Source organism: Nematostella vectensis, chromosome 15 (genome assembly GCF_932526225.1).
Source record: "Nematostella vectensis chromosome 15, jaNemVect1.1, whole genome shotgun sequence".
NCBI classification, from domain to species: Eukaryota; Metazoa; Cnidaria; class Anthozoa; order Actiniaria; family Edwardsiidae; genus Nematostella; species Nematostella vectensis.
Genome location: NC_064048.1, coordinates 3,606,811 through 3,626,133, shown reverse-complemented (window position 1 = coordinate 3,626,133; position 19,323 = coordinate 3,606,811). Strand labels below are relative to the sequence as shown.

At 41.3% G+C, this 19,323-nt stretch overlaps 3 protein-coding genes and 1 long non-coding RNA gene across 4 annotated transcripts in view; 2 read left to right on the top strand and 2 right to left on the bottom strand.

Moving 5' to 3' along the window:
* LOC5515625 overlaps positions 1-2,486 on the top strand; it is a 52,230-nt gene extending 49,744 nt beyond the window's left edge. Inside the window, exons 41-43 of the mRNA XM_048722788.1 lie at positions 697-871; positions 1,494-1,636; positions 2,100-2,486. Of these exons, the coding sequence (XP_048578745.1) occupies positions 697-871; positions 1,494-1,636; positions 2,100-2,293 (512 nt within the window). The 3' untranslated portion in view covers positions 2,294-2,486. The remainder of the gene's footprint in view (positions 1-696; positions 872-1,493; positions 1,637-2,099) is intronic.
* Positions 1,491-2,445, bottom strand: LOC116619968. The gene is made up of 2 exons (XR_004296949.2): positions 2,307-2,445; positions 1,491-2,236 (listed from the first exon to the last, which is right to left on the bottom strand). It is a non-coding gene; the product is annotated as an uncharacterized LOC116619968 (long non-coding RNA).
* An 802-nt stretch (positions 2,487-3,288) lies between the features above and the next one.
* Positions 3,289-19,159, bottom strand: LOC116619967 (ras-related and estrogen-regulated growth inhibitor-like protein). Its single transcript, XM_048722790.1, has 5 exons — positions 18,839-19,159; positions 15,840-15,896; positions 15,367-15,446; positions 6,356-6,545; positions 3,289-5,076 (listed from the first exon to the last, which is right to left on the bottom strand). Exons 1-5 carry the CDS (start codon positions 18,912-18,914, stop codon positions 4,805-4,807), a joined length of 675 nt encoding a protein of 224 aa, XP_048578747.1. The 5' UTR covers positions 18,915-19,159; the 3' UTR covers positions 3,289-4,804.
* Positions 8,342-14,724, top strand: LOC5515608 (kelch-like protein diablo). Its single transcript, XM_048722789.1, is given in 2 exon segments — positions 8,342-9,696; positions 13,284-14,724. Coding segments are annotated over 2 exon segments (1,782 nt in total). The 5' UTR covers positions 8,342-8,500; the 3' UTR covers positions 13,870-14,724.
* Positions 19,160-19,323: the final 164 nt, after the last annotated feature.

The following is a 19,323-nucleotide window of genomic DNA, read 5'->3' as shown; positions in this document are numbered from 1 at the left end:
AATACATCATCATCATCATCAACAACAATCATTATCAACAAGAATAGCATCATCATCAGCAACAACAATCATTATCATTTTCATCAACAACAACATAACCATCTTCATTATCACTTATAACAACAGCAACATATCATCATCATTATCATCAACAATTATATCATTATCATTATTGCCATTATTATCACCACACAGGCGCGGATTCAAATTCAACAATACAATGGCATGACTACCTTTACCATCGCCATTACTTTTATCATCATAAACAACACAGATATTACCGTCATGATTACTATCACCATCATCATCAACAACGCAACCATAACCATCATCATCAACAACGCAAACATCACCATCATCATCATCATTATCATCACCATCATCATAAACAACGCAACCATCATCGTCATCATCCACAACGCAACCATCACCGTCATCATCAACAACGCAACCATCACCGTCATCATCAACAACGCAACCATCACCATCATCATCAACAAAGCAACCATCACTGTCATCATCAACAACGCAACCATCACCGTCATCATCAACAACGTAACCATCACCATCATCATCACCATCATCGTTATCATCAACAACGCAACCATCATCATCATCATAACCATCACCGTCATCATCACCAATGCATTTTCTTTCTTTATTTTTTTATTTTTACCTACCTAAATTGATTCTCAGCACCTCAAAATATGATCACGCTGTCGGTAAAGTTCCCGGATGAGAAGTTTAAACCCCAGATGTTGGACGAAGAAAGCGAAGAGTACAAAGAGTTTAAAAACAAGCTCATGGAGAATGTGCGTGCAATCCTAATGGCGAATGGTAACTTTCAGAACATCGAGCTTCATATGCTAAGGTAAGCAAAGCGTATAAGTGGTATCGATATGCACCCAAAGGAGGATCCAACCTCATCCCCAGGGTCTACTGGGTAATTTTCAATATGGCGTCTAGCTGACGAAGTTGTCTTAACACGCTCAAATTTGGAGATGGAAGTGATAATAACGGTTCATTGTCAGATTCCATGTGGTGCCATGCCTCATTTCACCAATCTGTCGGCCATATTAGATTCAGTAAATACTCCGGTCGGTCTACCTGTTGAAATGGCCACCCTCCGCCAGGGTCTTCGTCAGCTAGATGCCTTATTGAAAATTACCAAAACGAACCTGGGGACAAGGTTGAAGGTGACCTTATCAGGATGTTTTTTTTTAACCTGATTCCGTGGCTATCGTTTATTAAATGGCCTAAAAAGGTTATGGGATGGTCCCCGTCCAGACCAGGTAAAACAAAATAAAACGAATTCTATCGCGGTTGAACGGAACTTCATCTAATCGATTAGATCCCGCGCGCAACGTCTTCTTTCCTTACTCTTTTGGCTTGCTAGGCATCATGGGTAAGACAAACTGGTAACTTACTTCTGAGATTCTAAAATCCAACATAACATAACAGATTGTTTTTTTCCTTTTTTTTTATTTTTCTAGCAACGGTAGCGTGAATGCAAACTTCTCCATGCGATTTGTCCATCTCTCCTTTGAAGACGTAAATGTACTGTGGAAGGCGTTCTGCAGAGTCAGCGGTCTTAACCGAATGCGCGCGACTCTGATTGATTCCTTCGTCCACATAGGTATGCTAATGTCGGATTGCTGGTGCATCATGGGATCTGCTTGATATGTTTTTCCTCTGACGGGTCTGATTCACTAAACATAAGCCTCTATACTTTTATTTCCTAATTTGGTATCGTGTCATTAACGAAGGACGACGAGGTGAACTGGGTCGGCTTGTACGATAAATATGAGCGGACAAATTCATGATTTTATTCGCGTTTTTATTAGTGCTGCTCGGCACATGTTCTCATAACAAACTCCTTTTCACTTTCTATCGAACACTATATACCCTAAATGCAAAGTCACCTCTGGTTAAGGCCAAATCATAGACATGCTTGAAGCTGGAGTTTCGAAATGAGGGGCCTTTGTAGAGGGACGCGAGCCCTCCGACACATCGCACATTGGCCTTCGTCGGGTTCGATAACAAAACATTTGTCTCTTGTAGACTGTGGATGATAAGTAACATTTGCTTTTCTTCAACAGATGGTGTGCCTTTCCTCTTATGTTCTTCCGCGTATTCGTGGAATCCGCTGGACAAGTGTGCGTCTGCGAGTTGCGGAGAGGGGCGCCACTTTGTTTACGACAACATTACATCCGCCTTTGGAAGAGAGTGGATATGCCTAAGGGAGTTTACGACAACATTACATCCGCCTTTGGAAGAGAGTGGATATGCTTAAGGGAGAAACTTACCCTACCTATGATGCATTGCACTGGAAGCCATTGAAAACAACAAGAAAATATTGAACTGTCCAAATCTTGGCTATTCTTGAACGTTTATTCTTGCACGCCTATTTTATCAAGGAAAACATAATTAATGAATACATTCTGGAGAGTCTTTAAGAAAAACACTTCAAGGGTAAGTGTTATCAATTTTTCGTGGGCAAAACTTTATTCCTTTACCCCCAACAAAAGCCACGTCCCCAGGTATCTCCAGGATGCGCGGCTAGCTTTTTAATGGCGTCCATTCCTGATTTGTCCATATAACGTGCTCGAAATTCAAACACCTTCTATCTTTGGCCACGGAGGGCGATCGCAAAGCACGGTGGGTCTCTAGGAACTCGTAAACATCCCCCTTTTTGTATCTAATAGAGCTCAGCTGACAGATAGAGTCTGTCCCTGGACCGTTAGGAATTGCGGGTGCTAGCCTCAAGAGTTCAAATAATTTGGTTTTCTTCATAGTCCAATATAATTTGGGAGAAGTGATTTTTTCCGTTACTAGCGCGCGTCTACTTGGACAAAGTCTTAAGAAGCTTGAGAGAATCACTAGGAACTTTCGCCGAAGATCTCCAACAGCTGATAATTCGCCTTCTGGCTTCCGTCATTCAAATCCTTGAAGCGGATTCATTGGCTAAAATGGTTTCAATTTGCCCCACTTCTCAGCAAGACGCTGGCCATTCAAAGAGCACCAAATGATGTTATACCGTTTAAAAAATGGAAGTCAGAAAGCGTTTTTGAAGTTGGAAATTTCAGGCGCGTACACAGGGGGGTGCGCAGGGTGCGCGAGCATTACCACCACACCCCACCCCCCCCCCCCCCCTTGGCGGGTGTGTCATTTCTTATTAAGGAATCTTCAAATACTATGCTTTTTTCCATAAGATACCTATGACTGCGCACCCCCACCCGTTTCGGCCAATCATGGAAACGCGCCTGAATTCTACGGGAGTTCGCAGAGTACCAAGTAATTTTTTAATCTGATATGAAATTTTCACTTTGAATTTAATATTAGAATAAGTAGAATTAACTGAATGTTGTTTTTGTAAAATTAGAGCATGCTTATATATGATACCTTTTTTTTTCTTGGTAATATAAATAAGGTTACAAACCTATCGTTCCTTGTCAATTGAGTTCAAAACCAAAAATAGAAATCACCTGCGCGTAAAGACCTGCCTTCTGCAATCAAATTGGTTCTTCTTAGAGAAAAAAAAAAATAAAATATTCAGGCGATTCAGACTATTTCTTCCTCCCCCGCCAACAATGTTCTGCACTTACAATTACTGCTCGTTTGTTTGTTTGGAATTTTGGACAGAATTGGAGAGAATATACAATTCTTCCAACTTTTGCAAAACTAAGTAGTAGCAATAATGGGTTTTAATTATAATCTTAGTAGCCTGCTAGCAGGAACTTGCCCCATGTAAGGTAATCCGGAATCCAGAGATTTTTAGTCCTTGGAATCCGGAATCCAGCGAATGGAATCCGGAATCCATGGTCAGGAATTCAGAATCCAAGTAAGTTTGGAATCCGGAATTCATATGTTTGGAATCCATACTCATTGAAATTCATGTTCTGCAAAACCCTGACAACAAACGGATGAAGAAACTGAGCCCTTGCTTTCTAGAAACACCCAAAGAAGAACGTTTTCTGCATCCGTGTCTACTTCCTTTTTTTTATTAAAAAAAACTACGATGAAAAAAGTGTTTTGAAAAAGTGTGACACTAAAATCTAGTCTATACTTGTTTGGAATCCGGACTCCGGAATTCGCGCGATATCATCGAACAGAGCGGGTTTTCCGCGATAATAACTCCAAGCAGCACATGCAAGCAGGCTTTCATTTTGGCAAAATAGTTGCTGTTCTATGAGGGAAATCAGAAATATTAGGCAAACATGTTCTCCAATGTTAGGTTCCTGCTCGCCGGGCTATGAATGTATTTAGCGGCGTAGCCAGGATTTCTAACAGGAGGAGAGCCAAAAGGCCCTTCCAAGGAATTTTCTCTTGTATTCTAGATAATGTGTCATACATTTACTTTATTTTTGGTTTCTAGAGGGTGGTCCTCTGGGCTTTCCCCCTGGTATACGCCCTGGTATTTATAATCCAATTCCTTTCATACGCAAGCGAACGCATCTCATATGCGCAGGACTGGTGCGACAGGGATAACTGCAACAGTGAATAATGGCTTCCGGTCTTATTTTTAGAGCAGCCTATGCACTTCATACTCGTTCATCGATCCCCAATCTTTTAAAATTCACATATAGGCTTTGCAGTATCCTTTTTCAAGAATCTTTATATATATATACTCTTTTCGTCTTTTACCACCTTTTGTCCTTTCCCAATAATAGGTAAATTCAGCTTTTCGCAGAATCCTATTCCAAGAACCTTTATATACTGTATGTGTCTTTTCCACCCTTTCGTCCTTTCCCAATCTTAGGTAAATTCAGATGGATCTTTTAGCAAAATCCTGTTTCAAGAACCTTCATATATATTCTATTCTTCTTTGTCCACCCTTTCGTTCATTTTTTCGCTTAAACAAGGCGTTCCCGAAACCGTATTTTTTCTTTTCCGATGAAGACGATGTGGAGCCGTTTCTTTTCTTCTCCTTCTCGTTGAGACATTTTTTATGAATGGAGACTTTTCGAAAGAGTGAGTTCAGTGCTACTTGCACGTTCTCATAACTCTCGGCGGCTGACACTTCGCAGAACATACAACCGAGCTGTTCTGCAGCTGACTTGCCTTCCTTTTTAGACACTGAAAAGAAAACATTATAACTATAAACTTCATATTTATTTCAGCGAAGTGTAATAATTAGGAAAGAAGTAAGGGTCAACTGGTTTACTCAATGTTACTTAAAGGTTTGTGTCTGCCGATACCTAAAAGCATACTTGTCAACCTCCGAAAATCTCAAGGCTTGAGAATTTTTTTGGGGGAGGGGTGGGGTATATTAATTTTTTAGGGGGAGGGGTGGATTAACCTCGCAGTCGTTTGCCGTAAAGAAAGCCTTGCGAACAATTCCACTTATAGATCTCACGAGGGTGTAAGATAAGGGAATTATTGTTTTAAATATTTTAGTAGAAAATAGAAAAAATGACTATTTTCTATAGTATAATTTTTCGGAAGCGATAAAAATCGCTAAAAAGCGGGAGATTTTGTGCTCAACGCGGGAGAGCGGGAGAAGGGGTCCAAAATCTTGAGACTCCCGCCTAATGCGGGAGAGTTTGCTAAAAAGGTTAATTTCAATCGATCCATCCGCTCTTATGTGAAGTGTTCAAACAAAATTATATTTATCTGGAAAGATGAATGGTCATTTGCGGGAGAATCGGGCGCCGAGAAACCGAGAGGGGAGCGTACGATACAAGGGGGAGGGGACACAGTCACGCCCCTACTGTTCATTCCCTTATAATTAAAGAAAAACTGGTGGGCTTGTCTTGGTTGCGATGGTAACGCGGTCCTACCTGGGCAAGAGTGTTTCAGATCGGCCTTATTCCCCTCGACCCTTCCCTTTAAGACGCTTCCTTCCCGCACGAAATTGTTCCACGTCGGCCTTATTTCCTTCGAACTTCCCATTTAAGGTGCTTCCTTCCTGGGCGAAAGTGTTCCAAGTGGGTCTTATTCCTTCGAACCTCCACTTTAAGGCGCTTCCTACCTGTGCGAAAGTGTTCCAAGTCGGTCTTGTTCCCCTCGACCCTCCCCTTTAAGGCGCTTCCTACCTGAGTGAAAGTGTTCCAAGTCGGTCTTATCCCCCTCGAACCTCCACTTTAAGGCGCTTCCTACCTGTGCGAAAGTGTTCCAAGTCGGTCTTGTTCCCCTCTACCCTCCCCTTTAAGGGGCTTCCTACCTGAGTGAAAGTGTTCCAAGTCGGTCCTATCCCCCTCGAACCTCCACTTTAAGGCGCTTCCTACCTGTGCGAAAGTGTTCCAAGTCGGTCTTGTTCCCCTCGACCCTCCCCTTTAAGGGGCTTCCTACCTGAGTGAAAGTGTTCCAAGTCGGTCTTATCCCCCTCGATTCTCCACTTTAAGGCGCTTCCTACCTGTGCGAAAGTGTTCCAAGTCGGTCTTATTCCCTACCAAGGCGACATGCACTTCGTCCGTCCCTTTACCGTAATACACGGCCTCGACGAGCTGTACGGCAGTGTTAAAACTGTTCTTGTCAGTTATGGAGTACACCACGATAAACGCGTCTGCCCAGCGAATGCTCGACTCGTACAGCGAGATGTCCCCCTGAAAACGATCGATGAAGGTTACTGACGAGTGATTGCTCATTTTCAAAGCAAAGAGCGGTAGCAGGCCTTGAGATTTTATGGGGAAGATACGATGCAATATTAAGGAAGCGCACATGCAAGCCACTGCTGGTCATTTCAATATAGTTTTTGAGCGACTAAGGGACTGTGCCCCAGTTACTAACCAAGCCCCTCCCCCCCCCCCCCCCTCCCTTACTAAACATTCATATCAAACATATTCCCTATGGATAGTGTCCTTCGTTTGTATTGCCTTATATAGACATTGATGTCCATATTTAGAAGAGTTTTTCTGCTCCCTGATCTCCAGAAAACATGGTGAAAAATGCTGGTTCCTGTCAATTTTAGACATGCGGCAAGAATTTGTCAAGAAAAAATTGATCGCTTGGTCAAATCTTTATCTCCACTAATCTTGAAAAGCCCTGAGACCCAGGCCTTTAAGAGATTGACCGAGCAGGTTTGAAGGTCACCCAAATATTGATATGATCTGCTTTTTAAACAATGGGATAGCGAATTACGCCAATTACGTTAAGTATAATTCTTTTTGCTGGTGGTTTTCACTTCGTTTTTGTTGTTTTATTTTCACTGCTTACAAAACACCTAAATTAAATTGATGACCCAACAGTATTTTTTTGTTTGCCCTCCTGTTCGCAGTTTTTTATGGTTCCTATGCTTTTAGATAAATATGTAGTTTATATAAATATTATTATAGGCTAAAAAAGATCATCATTAGTATTATTTGAAACAAATGTTACCTTGAAAACGATTGACTTCACAGTTAAAATTGTTACCAAAACTTGAGTAACCAGGAAACGACTGACGCAATGAGATATTATCAATCTAAAACTTTTAGCTTTAAGTCTCCCTTTTCTAAAAAGGGGAAAAGAGAGAATGGTAGGAACAATATAAAGCAACTAAAGCGAAATATAGCTGACAAAATGATCTTAAAAAGACAGCTGCCGAAAGATTCCGACTGTTTTGATAAAAAATGATTTACATATTTAAAAAAGTAACAAGAGAGATCCTAATGTACGTTTTAATCAATTAAAATGTTCTTGCATATTTAATTAAGCAGCTAATAATTACTTTATTCGGGCCATTCAGGTTTAGGGGTAGTGATGATGATCTCCAAATTTCGAAAGTCTCGCAAAGTTTCGGAATCTTGGCGTTTTTTACGCAAGTCTCGAAGTCTCGTTTTTTAACATTTTTAGGGGTCTAGGAGCCTCCGTCTACTTTTACCACGGTCTCGGAGTCCCGGGTTTTTAAACGCGATCTCAGGGCCCCGAATTTTTGCTAATTGCGATCTGTTGTATGTTGTTGCCATGCTATGAGTTTCATTCGTAGTGTAGCAAAAATGTATTGTAACTTATTCTTTTTTCAACTGATTTTTATGACATACCTCAAGCAAGTCATCCAAAAGCAAGCTCGGAAAACAAAAGAGACAGGAAAAGCTCGGATTTTGAAACACGTGTCTCGGCGCCTCGGCAAGTCTCGAATTTAGCCATCGCTTTCCCAAGGTTACTGTTCGAAATTTTTCAACATTTCCCTAGTCAAATGTTAAGAGAATGCGGACGATTTTTAGAAGCGTATTAATTTGTACACATATCGTGTATGTGATAAAAAAGACTATAAAACAAAATGAAAAATAAGGTGTTAAATCCTACTCGTTTTTGGCGTCCTTATAATATTAAATCAGTAACGGATTTTGTTATGCAGATGTTAACCATAAATGGGGAGCATAACCATATTTGGTGCGCACCTGTTTGTGTCGTGGCAAAATGCAAATAATACGTGTTTACATTTTCCCCCCGATACGCTCACGAAAATCTCCATGAACAAAGAAATGGAGCAATATAAGGTTATGCTTTTGTACCAATTTGGCAGATAAGACTAAAACTGCTTATAAGTAAGTGGACGGTGTTTTTCGAATTGACAACCATGCTCTCAAAAGAGGACTCGAGGGAATTTCACCCGGAAGAAAGCCACCGAGATATACTTTTCCGAAGCATGGATAATTTCAGACGGCAAGAAATTCTTTGCGACGTCGTACTTATAGCTGATGGAACCCGCTTTCCAGCTCATAAAAATGTTCTGGCAGCCGGTAGCTCCTATTTTCTTGGGCTTTTTACCACTGATATGAAAGAGCAAAACGAAACCGAAGTCAATTTTGAAGATTTCAAGTCAAGTACAATGGACGAATTACTTTGTTATATTTACACCGGATAAGTCAACCTTACAGAAACGAACGCCAAGGACCTAGTGTTTGCTGCTGATTATTTACTTGTTGGTGGGCTCAAGCGTAAAGGAAGTGAGTTCTTGGAAGACACTCTAACTCCTGGAAATTGCTTGTCTGTCCGATCATTTGCCGAGACGTTTGACTGCCCAGAGCTACAAACTAAAGCGGAATGTTATATTCTTGACAACTTTGTAGAGGTTTCGAGGTGTGAGGAATTCTTATCGCTAGACCCGGTACAATTGGAAAGGCTTATATCTTGTGATGGATTAGTCGTTGATGAAGAGACTCAAGTATTTGAGGCGCTTTTACAATGGACTAAAAACGATGAAGAAAAAAGACGAGCCAGCTTTCCCGCCCTTTTACGCTGCATTCGCCTTCCATTCATATCCAAATACTACATTGTAGAAAATATGGAAACAGAGCCCTTAATCCGCGATAGTCTAGATTGTATGAGGCTAGTTTACCAAGTTATGAAACATTTCGCGTTTCGCAGCCAGCTATCGGAAGACGCAACCACGTGCTTAGTGCCCCGCCCCCGTGCTAGTACCCAGGGCCCTGTGGACGCGATAGTCACGATATGGGGGCCTGGGGACGAGCTACGATCATCAACTCAATGTTTTATTCCGGAAGATAACCGCTGGTACAGTCTATCGCCGATGCTTATACCTCGATTTAGTCACGGCGCTGTCCACTCAGAAGGCTTTATTTACACTGTAGGGGGCGTATCTCTTAATGGACATCTAGCCAGTATGGAGCGGTTTGATTATCGGACTAACACGTGGTCTGGCGTTGCGCCGATGAATAAAGAAATCTCTGCACTTGGTGTGGCGGAACTCAATGGATTCCTGTATACCGTGGGAGGTTGGAACCGAGGTCGACCGCTAAACAGCGTTTCAAGGTACACCGTTCACGTGTAGTAGGATATCTAGGATTTCTACAACGGAGTGGGGGAAAGGGGGCATAAGGAGGGGAATAAGGGGAGGGGGGATAAGGGGGGCAAAAGGGGAGGGGGGATAATGGGAGGGGGCATAGGGGGAGGGGGGCATAAGGGAGGGGACATAAGGGGAGGGGGGCATATGGGAGGGGGGGATAAGGGGAGGGGGGCATAAGAGGAGGGGGGAGAAGGGGAGAAGGGATAAGGGGAGGGGGCATAAGGGGAGGAGGGATAAGGGAAAGGGGGATAAGGAGAGGTGGCATAAGGGGAGGGGGGGCATAAGGGGAGGGGGGCATAAGGGGAGGGGGGATAAGGGGAGGGGGGATAAGGGGAGGGAGGGTGGGTGGGTGGGTGGGTGGGTGGATAGATGGATGGATGGATGGATGGATAGACCAAGCTTCACATTTCTTGCCTTCATACATTCAAAAATATGTTTTGCTAAGCGCCGATTCACGTTTTCATTCCGGCTTAATCCCATAATTCTGACGAAGTTATTTTTTTGTTGGCATGGTGTCTAACATTGATACCTGCATGCGTTTTAAGAAAATCCAGTAAATTATCCCGATCATCTTTATAGGCCGGACATTCTAACAGAAAATGCTCTTCATCCTCCACTTTACCTGTCTGGCATACTAAGCATTTTCTTCCGTTAGGTTTTTTATATGGCTTTTCATACCTTCCAGTTTCAATTGCTAGCTTATGATTGCTTAGCCTGAATTTAGTAAGGGCAATCCTATGGTCAATATTTTTTACGTGCGTTAGATAATCTTCTAAATTGTGGGACAGTTTAAACTTTCTAAGCGTACGCAATTTGTTCTTTTGGGCTTGGTCTTTTCTGTTGTCATTTTGAATAGAGCTAAGCCATGTCTGTTGTTCAATGTCATAAAGCCTTTGTTGAAGAAAACTGTAAGTTGCTTCGGGAGTGTTTGTGTCAGTCAGCCAAATAAGGGGGCATAAGGGGAGGGGGGCATAAGGGGAGGGGGCATAAGGGGAGGGGGCATAAGGGGAGGGGGGATAAGGGGAGGGGGGATAAGGGGAGGGGGATAAGGGGAGGGGGACGGTCGCTTAATGTTTCAATCTATACATAGCGGACAAAAGCACTAGCATAAAGATAGCCAAGAGGATGCTTATTAATTTTGAGACCAGTGCCCACCGGTACCACTTGAGGATTTTGTGTAATAACGGAATAAAAATTAGAAAAAAGCGTCCATCACGTGCTCCCTGTGGTGAAATCCACTGTAAGTACCTCATAAAATTGCGTATTTTAGGTAAAAAAGGCCCATTTTTTATATATCAAGGACACACAATGTCTATAACCTACTAAATATGAAATTTTGTCTTGATTTTAAATTTATTTCTTCTAAATCTGCGATTTATCGCAATTATCGGGTATTTTGACGTTGGCTAATTAAAAAGAGGTAGAGATGGATTTAATAAGGGGGCTTTGTAAGTGTCTGTCAACTAGACACCAAAGACCAATAAGATGCTTTAGATATGCCTCCTTAATCAAAGTTATTAGGTTGTGATTCTTTTCTTGAGAATATTAGAGGATTTGGATGTTCTGCAAGAAAAAACATCTGTAGAAACTCTTTGTCGCGCAAATAACGCAAAATGGCACAGAAATTGTCACAAATTTGCGGTATTAATGCTTGAAAGCACTTTAAAAAAAGCTGACCAGCAGAGGCACTACGAAAAAAAAAAAACAGTGCTTATTGCTCCCTACGAGTGCATCATAGTGATGAGGTTGAACGCATCGCATGCTTTTAACAGGATAGCAACCAACCTCCAACGAATCGCCGCACCAATAGAGGACTATATTTTTATGATGACCTCAGGGATGGAAAGGGCCGTGGAGCATAAGAAAAGGAAAGGTCTCCAGGAAGCGAGAGAGGATGATAAAAAAAGTATAGAGCTTTTTTCAGGCTTATAGAATATATTAACAGAATATAATGGAGGCTGTTGAAAATGGTACGTTCCTTTTTCTGATGTCCGAGCTCCACAATGTACATGAGACACGCTTGGGAGATTTTGGGAATGATAAATCCTTTAACCGTTTTCTACCAAAGGACAGAGTTTAACAGGCATTTCCTAAGGTGCGGATCAGTGATCGGCGGACCGTTATTGTAATTAAGAGGAGAAAGTTATTCTTAAACATACTGAAAGAGACTTTTCAGAATGATGCGCGTACGCTAGCATGTGCCAAGGGTCCGCGGGGATTTCTTTTCCAATCAAAGGATTTTTCCTAGACAAGTGTTCAAAAACTTTTGACGATACTAGCGTCAACCTTAAGAGAGAACACGTTTAGCCCGAAACCTGACGTAAGCCAGAATTATTCTATTATTCTAACGATCAGAAGGTTTTGAGCGCCATATCTGTAGACGCCAGCAACCGCTGCCGATCTATATTAGTTCGATATCCTGTTTTTACAAAATGAAAATATAAATCATGGAACGCTATTAGCTAGGGTTTTCGGCTTCATACGACCGAGTGGTTGGAAGTCAAGGACGTCTGCCGGCGCCCCCGCTTTGGCCCGTAACTAGCATGGGGTAGAGCGAGGCTCTCGCCTCTGAAACAATTGTGATACTTTGACTTTAAAATAACATAGGGCCGTAACGAGTTGTCATGGTATAATTTATCAACGCACAATAGGCTATGAAAAATTTCCCTCATCGGTAGCATATTTTTTCCTGCTGACGGGCCTATTAATTACAGCTGCGCTGGTTAAATTAAAGCTCCATAGCCCATAATATAACTAATAAGAGAACTCATTGAAAGACAATTTCTGGGAAAATTCATGTGTACCATATTTGTGCTTATTTAATGAATAAAAATCAGTAATATTTGTATGTTAGCAAAAGGGATGTAAATAAAGCCGCGTGGGGCCTGGGTTCCATTAGGTTTTCCTTCTTCTTCAAATGTAGCTTTTTATAGCTATTTATATGTTTCTTGGCTCGGAATTCGATAGAATACAGCTGAAATGATAGAAATAGTTTTCAAATATGTGCATTTTGATCTTTTTTGTGTCTTGAAAAGGTATGAAAATCTTACCACAGTGTACCCGCAACACCAGATTTCTAAAAAAAAATAATTGCTCTTTATTTATGGTTCCGCAAATGATACCGGTGGGCACCGGTCTCAATATTGATAACCATCCTCTAGGCTATATTTATATCAAGTTTGGTGCTTTTGTCCGCTGTGTATAGATTGAGCTTTTTTTGTGCGCTAAGCGACCCGACTAAGAGGGGGGATAAGTAAAACATATGGTGGTAGGCAAATTTGAAAAGCTTAGCTGCCATCCATTTTTTGGGTGGCAAAAAAAGCTCGAGTCATAATGCTTGCATTGCTTTTTTAGATTCTCGTATGAGTTATCTAGTTCAACTAGACATTGATGGACCTACACCGAATACTCTAATCTCGCGGAATTAACTCGGGCCAAATGTAACTTCGCTTCCATTTGCTCCACACTTTTTCTTTTTTTTTTTTATTCCAATCCCTAAGATGAGTCATCCACCAAAGTGAATTGGTTTCTGTTTCAATTTTGTCATCCTCAGATACGATCCAGCGACGAACAAATGGCAGGAGGTTGCTCCACTTAGCGTGAGTCGGGGTGGACCTTGCGTCATCGCTCACAAATACGTGTACGCGATTGGCGGAAAAACTGAGCACGGGAGCGAGGCTGAAATTGGAGTTTACATGAAAACCGCTGAGCGCTTTGACGCACGTGCGAACACGTGGACAGAGATTCCCGCCATGCAGACAAGGCGCGCGTACGCAGGGGGCGTGGCCATGAATGACAGGCTTTACGTGATTGGTGGAACACAAGATGATCTCCTGTCAGCGCATAACACGTGTGAGGTGTTTGACTGCTTGAGCGAGACGTGGGGTTTCATAGCAAGTCTGGTGATACCACGTGCTCTCGGGGGTGTGGCTTATTTAAACGGAAGGATTTACGTGCTTGGTGGGAAGAAGAATTGTAGAGAAAGAACAGACAAAATGGAGATGTATGACTTAGAATTGAATGAGTGGACGGTGATGGGTACAGTGCCAAATTGTATCGGTGGTATACAGTGCTGTGCCGTATCCCTGAATAGAGACCTTGTCAACTCGTTACAAAGCATTACTCGAAATGTCCCGTAGAGCCTTGAAAACCGCTCATCAATTTTTGAGAAGTTGCTTTTCAACTAGTCTTTCCTATTTTTGACCGTCGTAAGCGAACCATAAACTAAAAGTGTTCATTTTCACTGTCATTGCTGAGTGTGTCATTGCCATAATAGGTGGCGGTGGGGTGCTGGAAACACGTGCCCCCCAATATTTTCAAAACTTATAAGATCAAATCAAAGAAGCAAAATTTTGTTACTTTTTATACTTTTGACTTTATTGTTTTTGTGACTAAGCGAAAGCAGGGACAAAATGTTGTTGGTTGTTAGGTAGTAATCAGCCTGATATGGTTTTACAAAGGACATGGACGAGAATAATAAACTCCTCGGTAACAGACCTGATATGGTTTTACAAAGGACATGGACGAGAATAATAAACTCCTCGGTAATAGACCTGATATGGTTTACAAAGGACATGGACGAGAATAATAAACTCCTCGGTAATAGACCTGATATGGTTTACAAAGGACATGGACGAGAATAATAAACTCCTCGGTAATAGACCTGATATGGTTTACTAAGGACATGGACGAGAATAATAAACTCCTCGGTAATAGACCTGATATGGTTTACAAAGGACATAGACGAGAATAATAAACTCCTCGGTAATAGACCTGGTATGGTTTACTAAGGACATGGACGAGAATAATAAACTCCTCGGTAATAGACCTGATATGGTTTACAAAGGACATGGACGAGAATAATAAACTCCTCGGTAATAGACCTGATATGGTTTACAAAGGACATGGGCGAGAATAATAAACTCCTCGGTAATAGACCTAATATGGTTTACAAAGGACATGGACGAGAATAATAAACTCCTCGGTAATAGACCCCAGGCACTTACACAGGGGGGTGTACAGGGTGCGCGGGCACCAATCCCCCTCGGCCAAAGAGTGGGGCATTTCTTATTAAGGAGTCTTCAAATACTTTGCTATTTCCATATGATTCCTATGTCTGCGCATCCCCTCCTCAGCCAATCCTGGGTACACGCCTGGACCTGGCGAGTAATAAGTTCTTGGCAGGTTTTCTGTTAAAAACTTTGTCAAGGTTTTCACTAGATCGGTTAAAATTCCCAGAATTTTGAAATGTCTCATTTCGCTTGGGGAAAAATTCCACCAGAACAGGACTGAAAATGTACCAGACGGAACGTAATACTCCGCCAGGGAGAGCCTGAAAACTCGGAAGGTAGGGGGTGGGGTCGGGTTTTACCTGGTCAAGGGTGGGAAGGGGTGGGTGGGGGGGTTGTAACCGCAACCCCAGTCGTAGGGACTTAGGGAGTGGCAAAGACGAAATTTTCTAGCCACAACAAAAACGTCTACAATGATGTTGTTAGTCTTGTTGATAGGTAAGTGTGATGATAATGGTGTCGGTGCGATAGATGGCGGCTGATGGTGGTGATTATCACTATCATGATGATGATCCTAGTAACTATAATGCCCAATGATTATGATGATGGTGATAATGACATCCTTACCCTTTCTATCGTGTCTCGAATTTCGAATGTCACGCCTGTTGAATCTTCATCTAGCCTCAGCATTTGTGTATACGTCAACTCTAAAACAAGTGAGTAAACTAGATCAGTAATAATACACTCTTAAAAAATAACAAGCCGGACAAACTTTGATCACTGGACCTCTTAAAAGCTGATCCCTCCAATTTAGAGGTCTTAACTTCCAGATAGTTCCTTTCTTGTGTTCAACTCAGCAACCATTTCAATCTACCGAATCCATGGAATGTGGTCCCGCTGCCGTCACGAGTTTCCTGTCCTCAATTGAGGTTTCATGCTTAGGGTTTGACTAGAAAAATCGAATTCGAAGCTTTGGAGGTCCGCTTAGTAAGGTTCTACTTTGAAGGCTCACCCTCGTGGACTCTGATATGCCTTACTTACTCATTATGGACTGACATGCCTTACTATCCGCCGATTATGGACTGACATGCCCTACTCACCCATTATGGACTGGTATTCGCCAATAAAACGTCTGGTCAAGTATCGGACGATTACGGCTGCAACAAATAAATAATTAATCAGCGCTTTTGCTGCTGTTGATACTGTTGCGGTGGTCGGTATTAGTATTGTTGTTTTGAAATGTGTTGTTTGTATAAAGAAGACATTCCAATGTCGCGTTCTTGCCGCATCCGTCATTACTTGTACAACTACATATTTAAAGGTAACACTAAACAAAGTATTATCTCTTGCAAGAGACCATGATGTCTTGCTCTTGGTATTAGTTATATTCAGGCGCGTTTCCAGGATTTGCATATAGGGGGTGCGCAGTCATTGGTATCATATGGAAAAGCATAGTATTTGAAGTTTCCTTAATAAGAAATGACCCACTTTTTGGCCGCCAAGGGGTGCGCGCGCACCCTGCGCACCCCCTTTTAATCGCGTGATATTGTATGGAGAATCTAGTTATGACAGCACAAAGAAATGTTTTATTTTTAACTCTATATACATGGGAGAAAGCGAATGAGGCCATTCGACCTTTCGTGATACTCAAACAAATCAATGTTGCGATCTCTTGATGTGGCTGCCCCGTCTTCAAGGCCCGTTGCTATGATACAAGCAGAGACTATTCGAACGGTGCAAGGGATATGCAAAAAACTATAGTTGTGGTCTTTGATGATTTGTAAAACATTGGGTCTTGTCGCAATTACTTTATTACTATTTAGCTGTTGATATAAATGGTGTTATTTTAATTTATACGGATAAAACTGGAATTGTGCTGCAATTTCTATTTGTCTTTTCACTAAGAGAGGGTCAAAAATTCTCTTAAAGACACATTCGTGACCCCAAATGCTCTTTTTATTCAATAGGCGTTCTTATGAGGCGGGTCAAAATTAAATAAACATTTAAAAGGCTTTCTTTTATTGGGACTACACATCGGCTAGCCTTTATGGAGTTAAATAGAGTTTTTCACACTTGATACTTTGCTTGTATGACGAAATGGCAACTGAAGAGGCTGTTATTGGGGACTTGAATCGTACACAAAAAATAGATATTAAACTCTTTTTTACTAAACTTAAATCCACACTGCGACTAACCTTTGAAAAAGCGCAATACCAGACTACTAGAGCTCTAAGTCGTATTATTTTTTTTCAACTTGATACACAGGCTCACCAACCTCTCAGTCAGTCTCTAGTCAGTTCCAGTAACTAGCTCGAATATTTTCACGATTGATCACCTCCTTTAATTGTCCTATAATTGTCTTATATCCAAAAATAAAGGTCACAAACTTTCATTGCGTTGTGATGTGTATTTAAGACAATTATAGGACAACAGGAGGTGATAAATCGTGAAAATATTCGAGCTAGTTACTGGGATTGACTGGAGACTGACTGAGAGGTTGGTAATTCTGTGCTTGATGGCTCGAGAAATAACAAGTTGGTCAGCAGATGTTATTATTCAGATAGCATGCGTGAGGTCAAGCAATTAGTAAATACTAATCACTGTACAATCAGATCAAAAACAGTTTAGCACCGATACCTCTTGGGCCTAGACCTTTCGTAACACACTATCTTAAAGCCAGGCAGGTGTCTTGTTTTGTGTTGTTTGCTAGCTAATGTGTTCGAAAGTCTCTGCCAGCAGCCGTTTTGTCATCCTAGCAAAATTTGAGATTTTGAAATAGTTTATCTTTGTTTGTGATTTGAATTCGGTAGATAGAGCATCATTAAATATTAAATGAGAACATACACTAATAATTCTGCTGTTGACTAAGACTCTTAAAATTGGAACGAGTTCTTGTGAGGCATTGCCATATAATTCACTCAATTAAAAGCCACCATAATCTTTATATCCAAGAAGTTTATTAGGGGACTTTGTAAATATATGATCGTTGGGCGCTTGGGTGTTATCTTGAAATGATCTCTATATTGTACCCCTTTCCTGGATAATGTGGTGTACCAATAGTATGGCAGTAGTTGGTTTGTTTGTTTCCTTTTTTTTTTTTCGTAAGAGGTGTTAGTGTTTATATTCAGCAGTCGATATAGCGAGTGCTCACAAAAACGAGATGGAAATGGAGCATGTGTACTTACTGTAATTTAACGCTATACGTATTTACACTCTTTTTCTAATATGTTATACGTCCATGTTGACATCTTTCTGTTCAGCGGAGCTCTTTATGGCAAAGCATTTCGCTAACGTTTGCATTATAAAGCCATTTAATGGTGAGTTATTTTAATAACTCACCATTAAAAGTCTTCCCGTTTTGGTCAAGACCTCATGCAATACCAAATGAAGCAATAAAAAAGTAGCGTAAGTCTATGCTGTCATCAAAATCCTTCATGATCCAAAAACAAGCTTTCAAAATATTGTGCAAACAATAGATTTCAATTAAAAAATGTATCACCCACTTTTATTGTTTTCACGCATTCACAACAAGACTTAGTTGCTGGAGTCGCCCCGGGGCCACTAGCTAGACATATCACGACACAACTTTGTGGGTTTTAATCTCTTGTGAATCTTATCGTTTTGTTAACAGTGACAGATTGCTATAACGTGTCTTTAGACAGAAGAGGCCGGTAGAGGTGTTTTTGTAAGCTCGGTTTCAAGGCCTTTGCCGGCTCTATTCAATGGTCTTTGGTATTAAAAGATACTTTCAAGTGAGGCATGAAATTGAACAAATCATTTAGCTTGTTGAACATGCATGAAAAACAATTCTTTAACTTTATAAACAAATTCTATTTCACGTTTTCGCAATATCCTCTTGTTCACTTAAGAAGAACAATTTCCGTTAAGTATCGGCTAAGACCGCAATATTTACTTTGTGTGTAAATTAATTACCCTGTTGCATTCTTGCCCATTTGTTTCAATTTTAAAGTCATCAGCGAGTTTTAATCCTATACATTTTCACAAAATAATTCCTTGACCCTTAGAAAAGAAGGTAGATTGATTCAGGGATAAGCAAAGAGTTGCATCTTTGCTTTAGTTATAATCAAAATAGCTTTACCTGACTTTCCGACTCCTTCGCTCCCTAAAACAAGAAACCGTGCCTCTGGGACTACTTGAGAGTAAGCCTGTGACATGGTACAGCGTTCACACGAATGGAATTCCTTCGCACGGAGGACTAAAGCTTGCGTCTTAGCAACCTCATATCTTAAAACTTAAGCGCGAGCTTCCCAATACTGTGTAACAGAGCGAAACAAGGCTTGCTGCGTCAACGCTGTGAGAGGTATTTTTCCCTGGGAGTTTAGCTGTTGACTCTGTTTTAAGCGTTCAATGAACCCGCTCGGTATACAATCGATTAAGGCAATCTGTTTGGATTTGCCGACGTTCGGTCGTCCTATGCGTGGCTAAGGTGACTTTGGGGTGGCCAGCTGGGAGTTCTCTTTATGATGTAATCGATCACTGAAGGCCCTTAGAGAAAACGCTTGATCGAAAATTAGCCAAGACGAGCCGCGGCTCAAGTTAAACCATACACAATCACGGTCAATG

Excerpts from the sequence above, each read along its gene's own strand:
- LOC116619967 (XM_048722790.1), bottom strand. The coding sequence starts at position 18,914 with ATGTCACAGGCTTACTCTCAAGTAGTCCCAGAGGCACGGTTTCTTGTT. Across the intron at positions 15,897-18,838 it reads CGAAGGAGTCGGAAAGTCAG|CCGTAATCGTCCGATACTTG; the intron begins GTAAAGCTATTT and ends TATTTGTTGCAG. Across the intron at positions 6,546-15,366 it reads TTCGAGACACGATAGAAAGG|GGGGACATCTCGCTGTACGA; the intron begins GTAAGGATGTCA and ends GATCGTTTTCAG.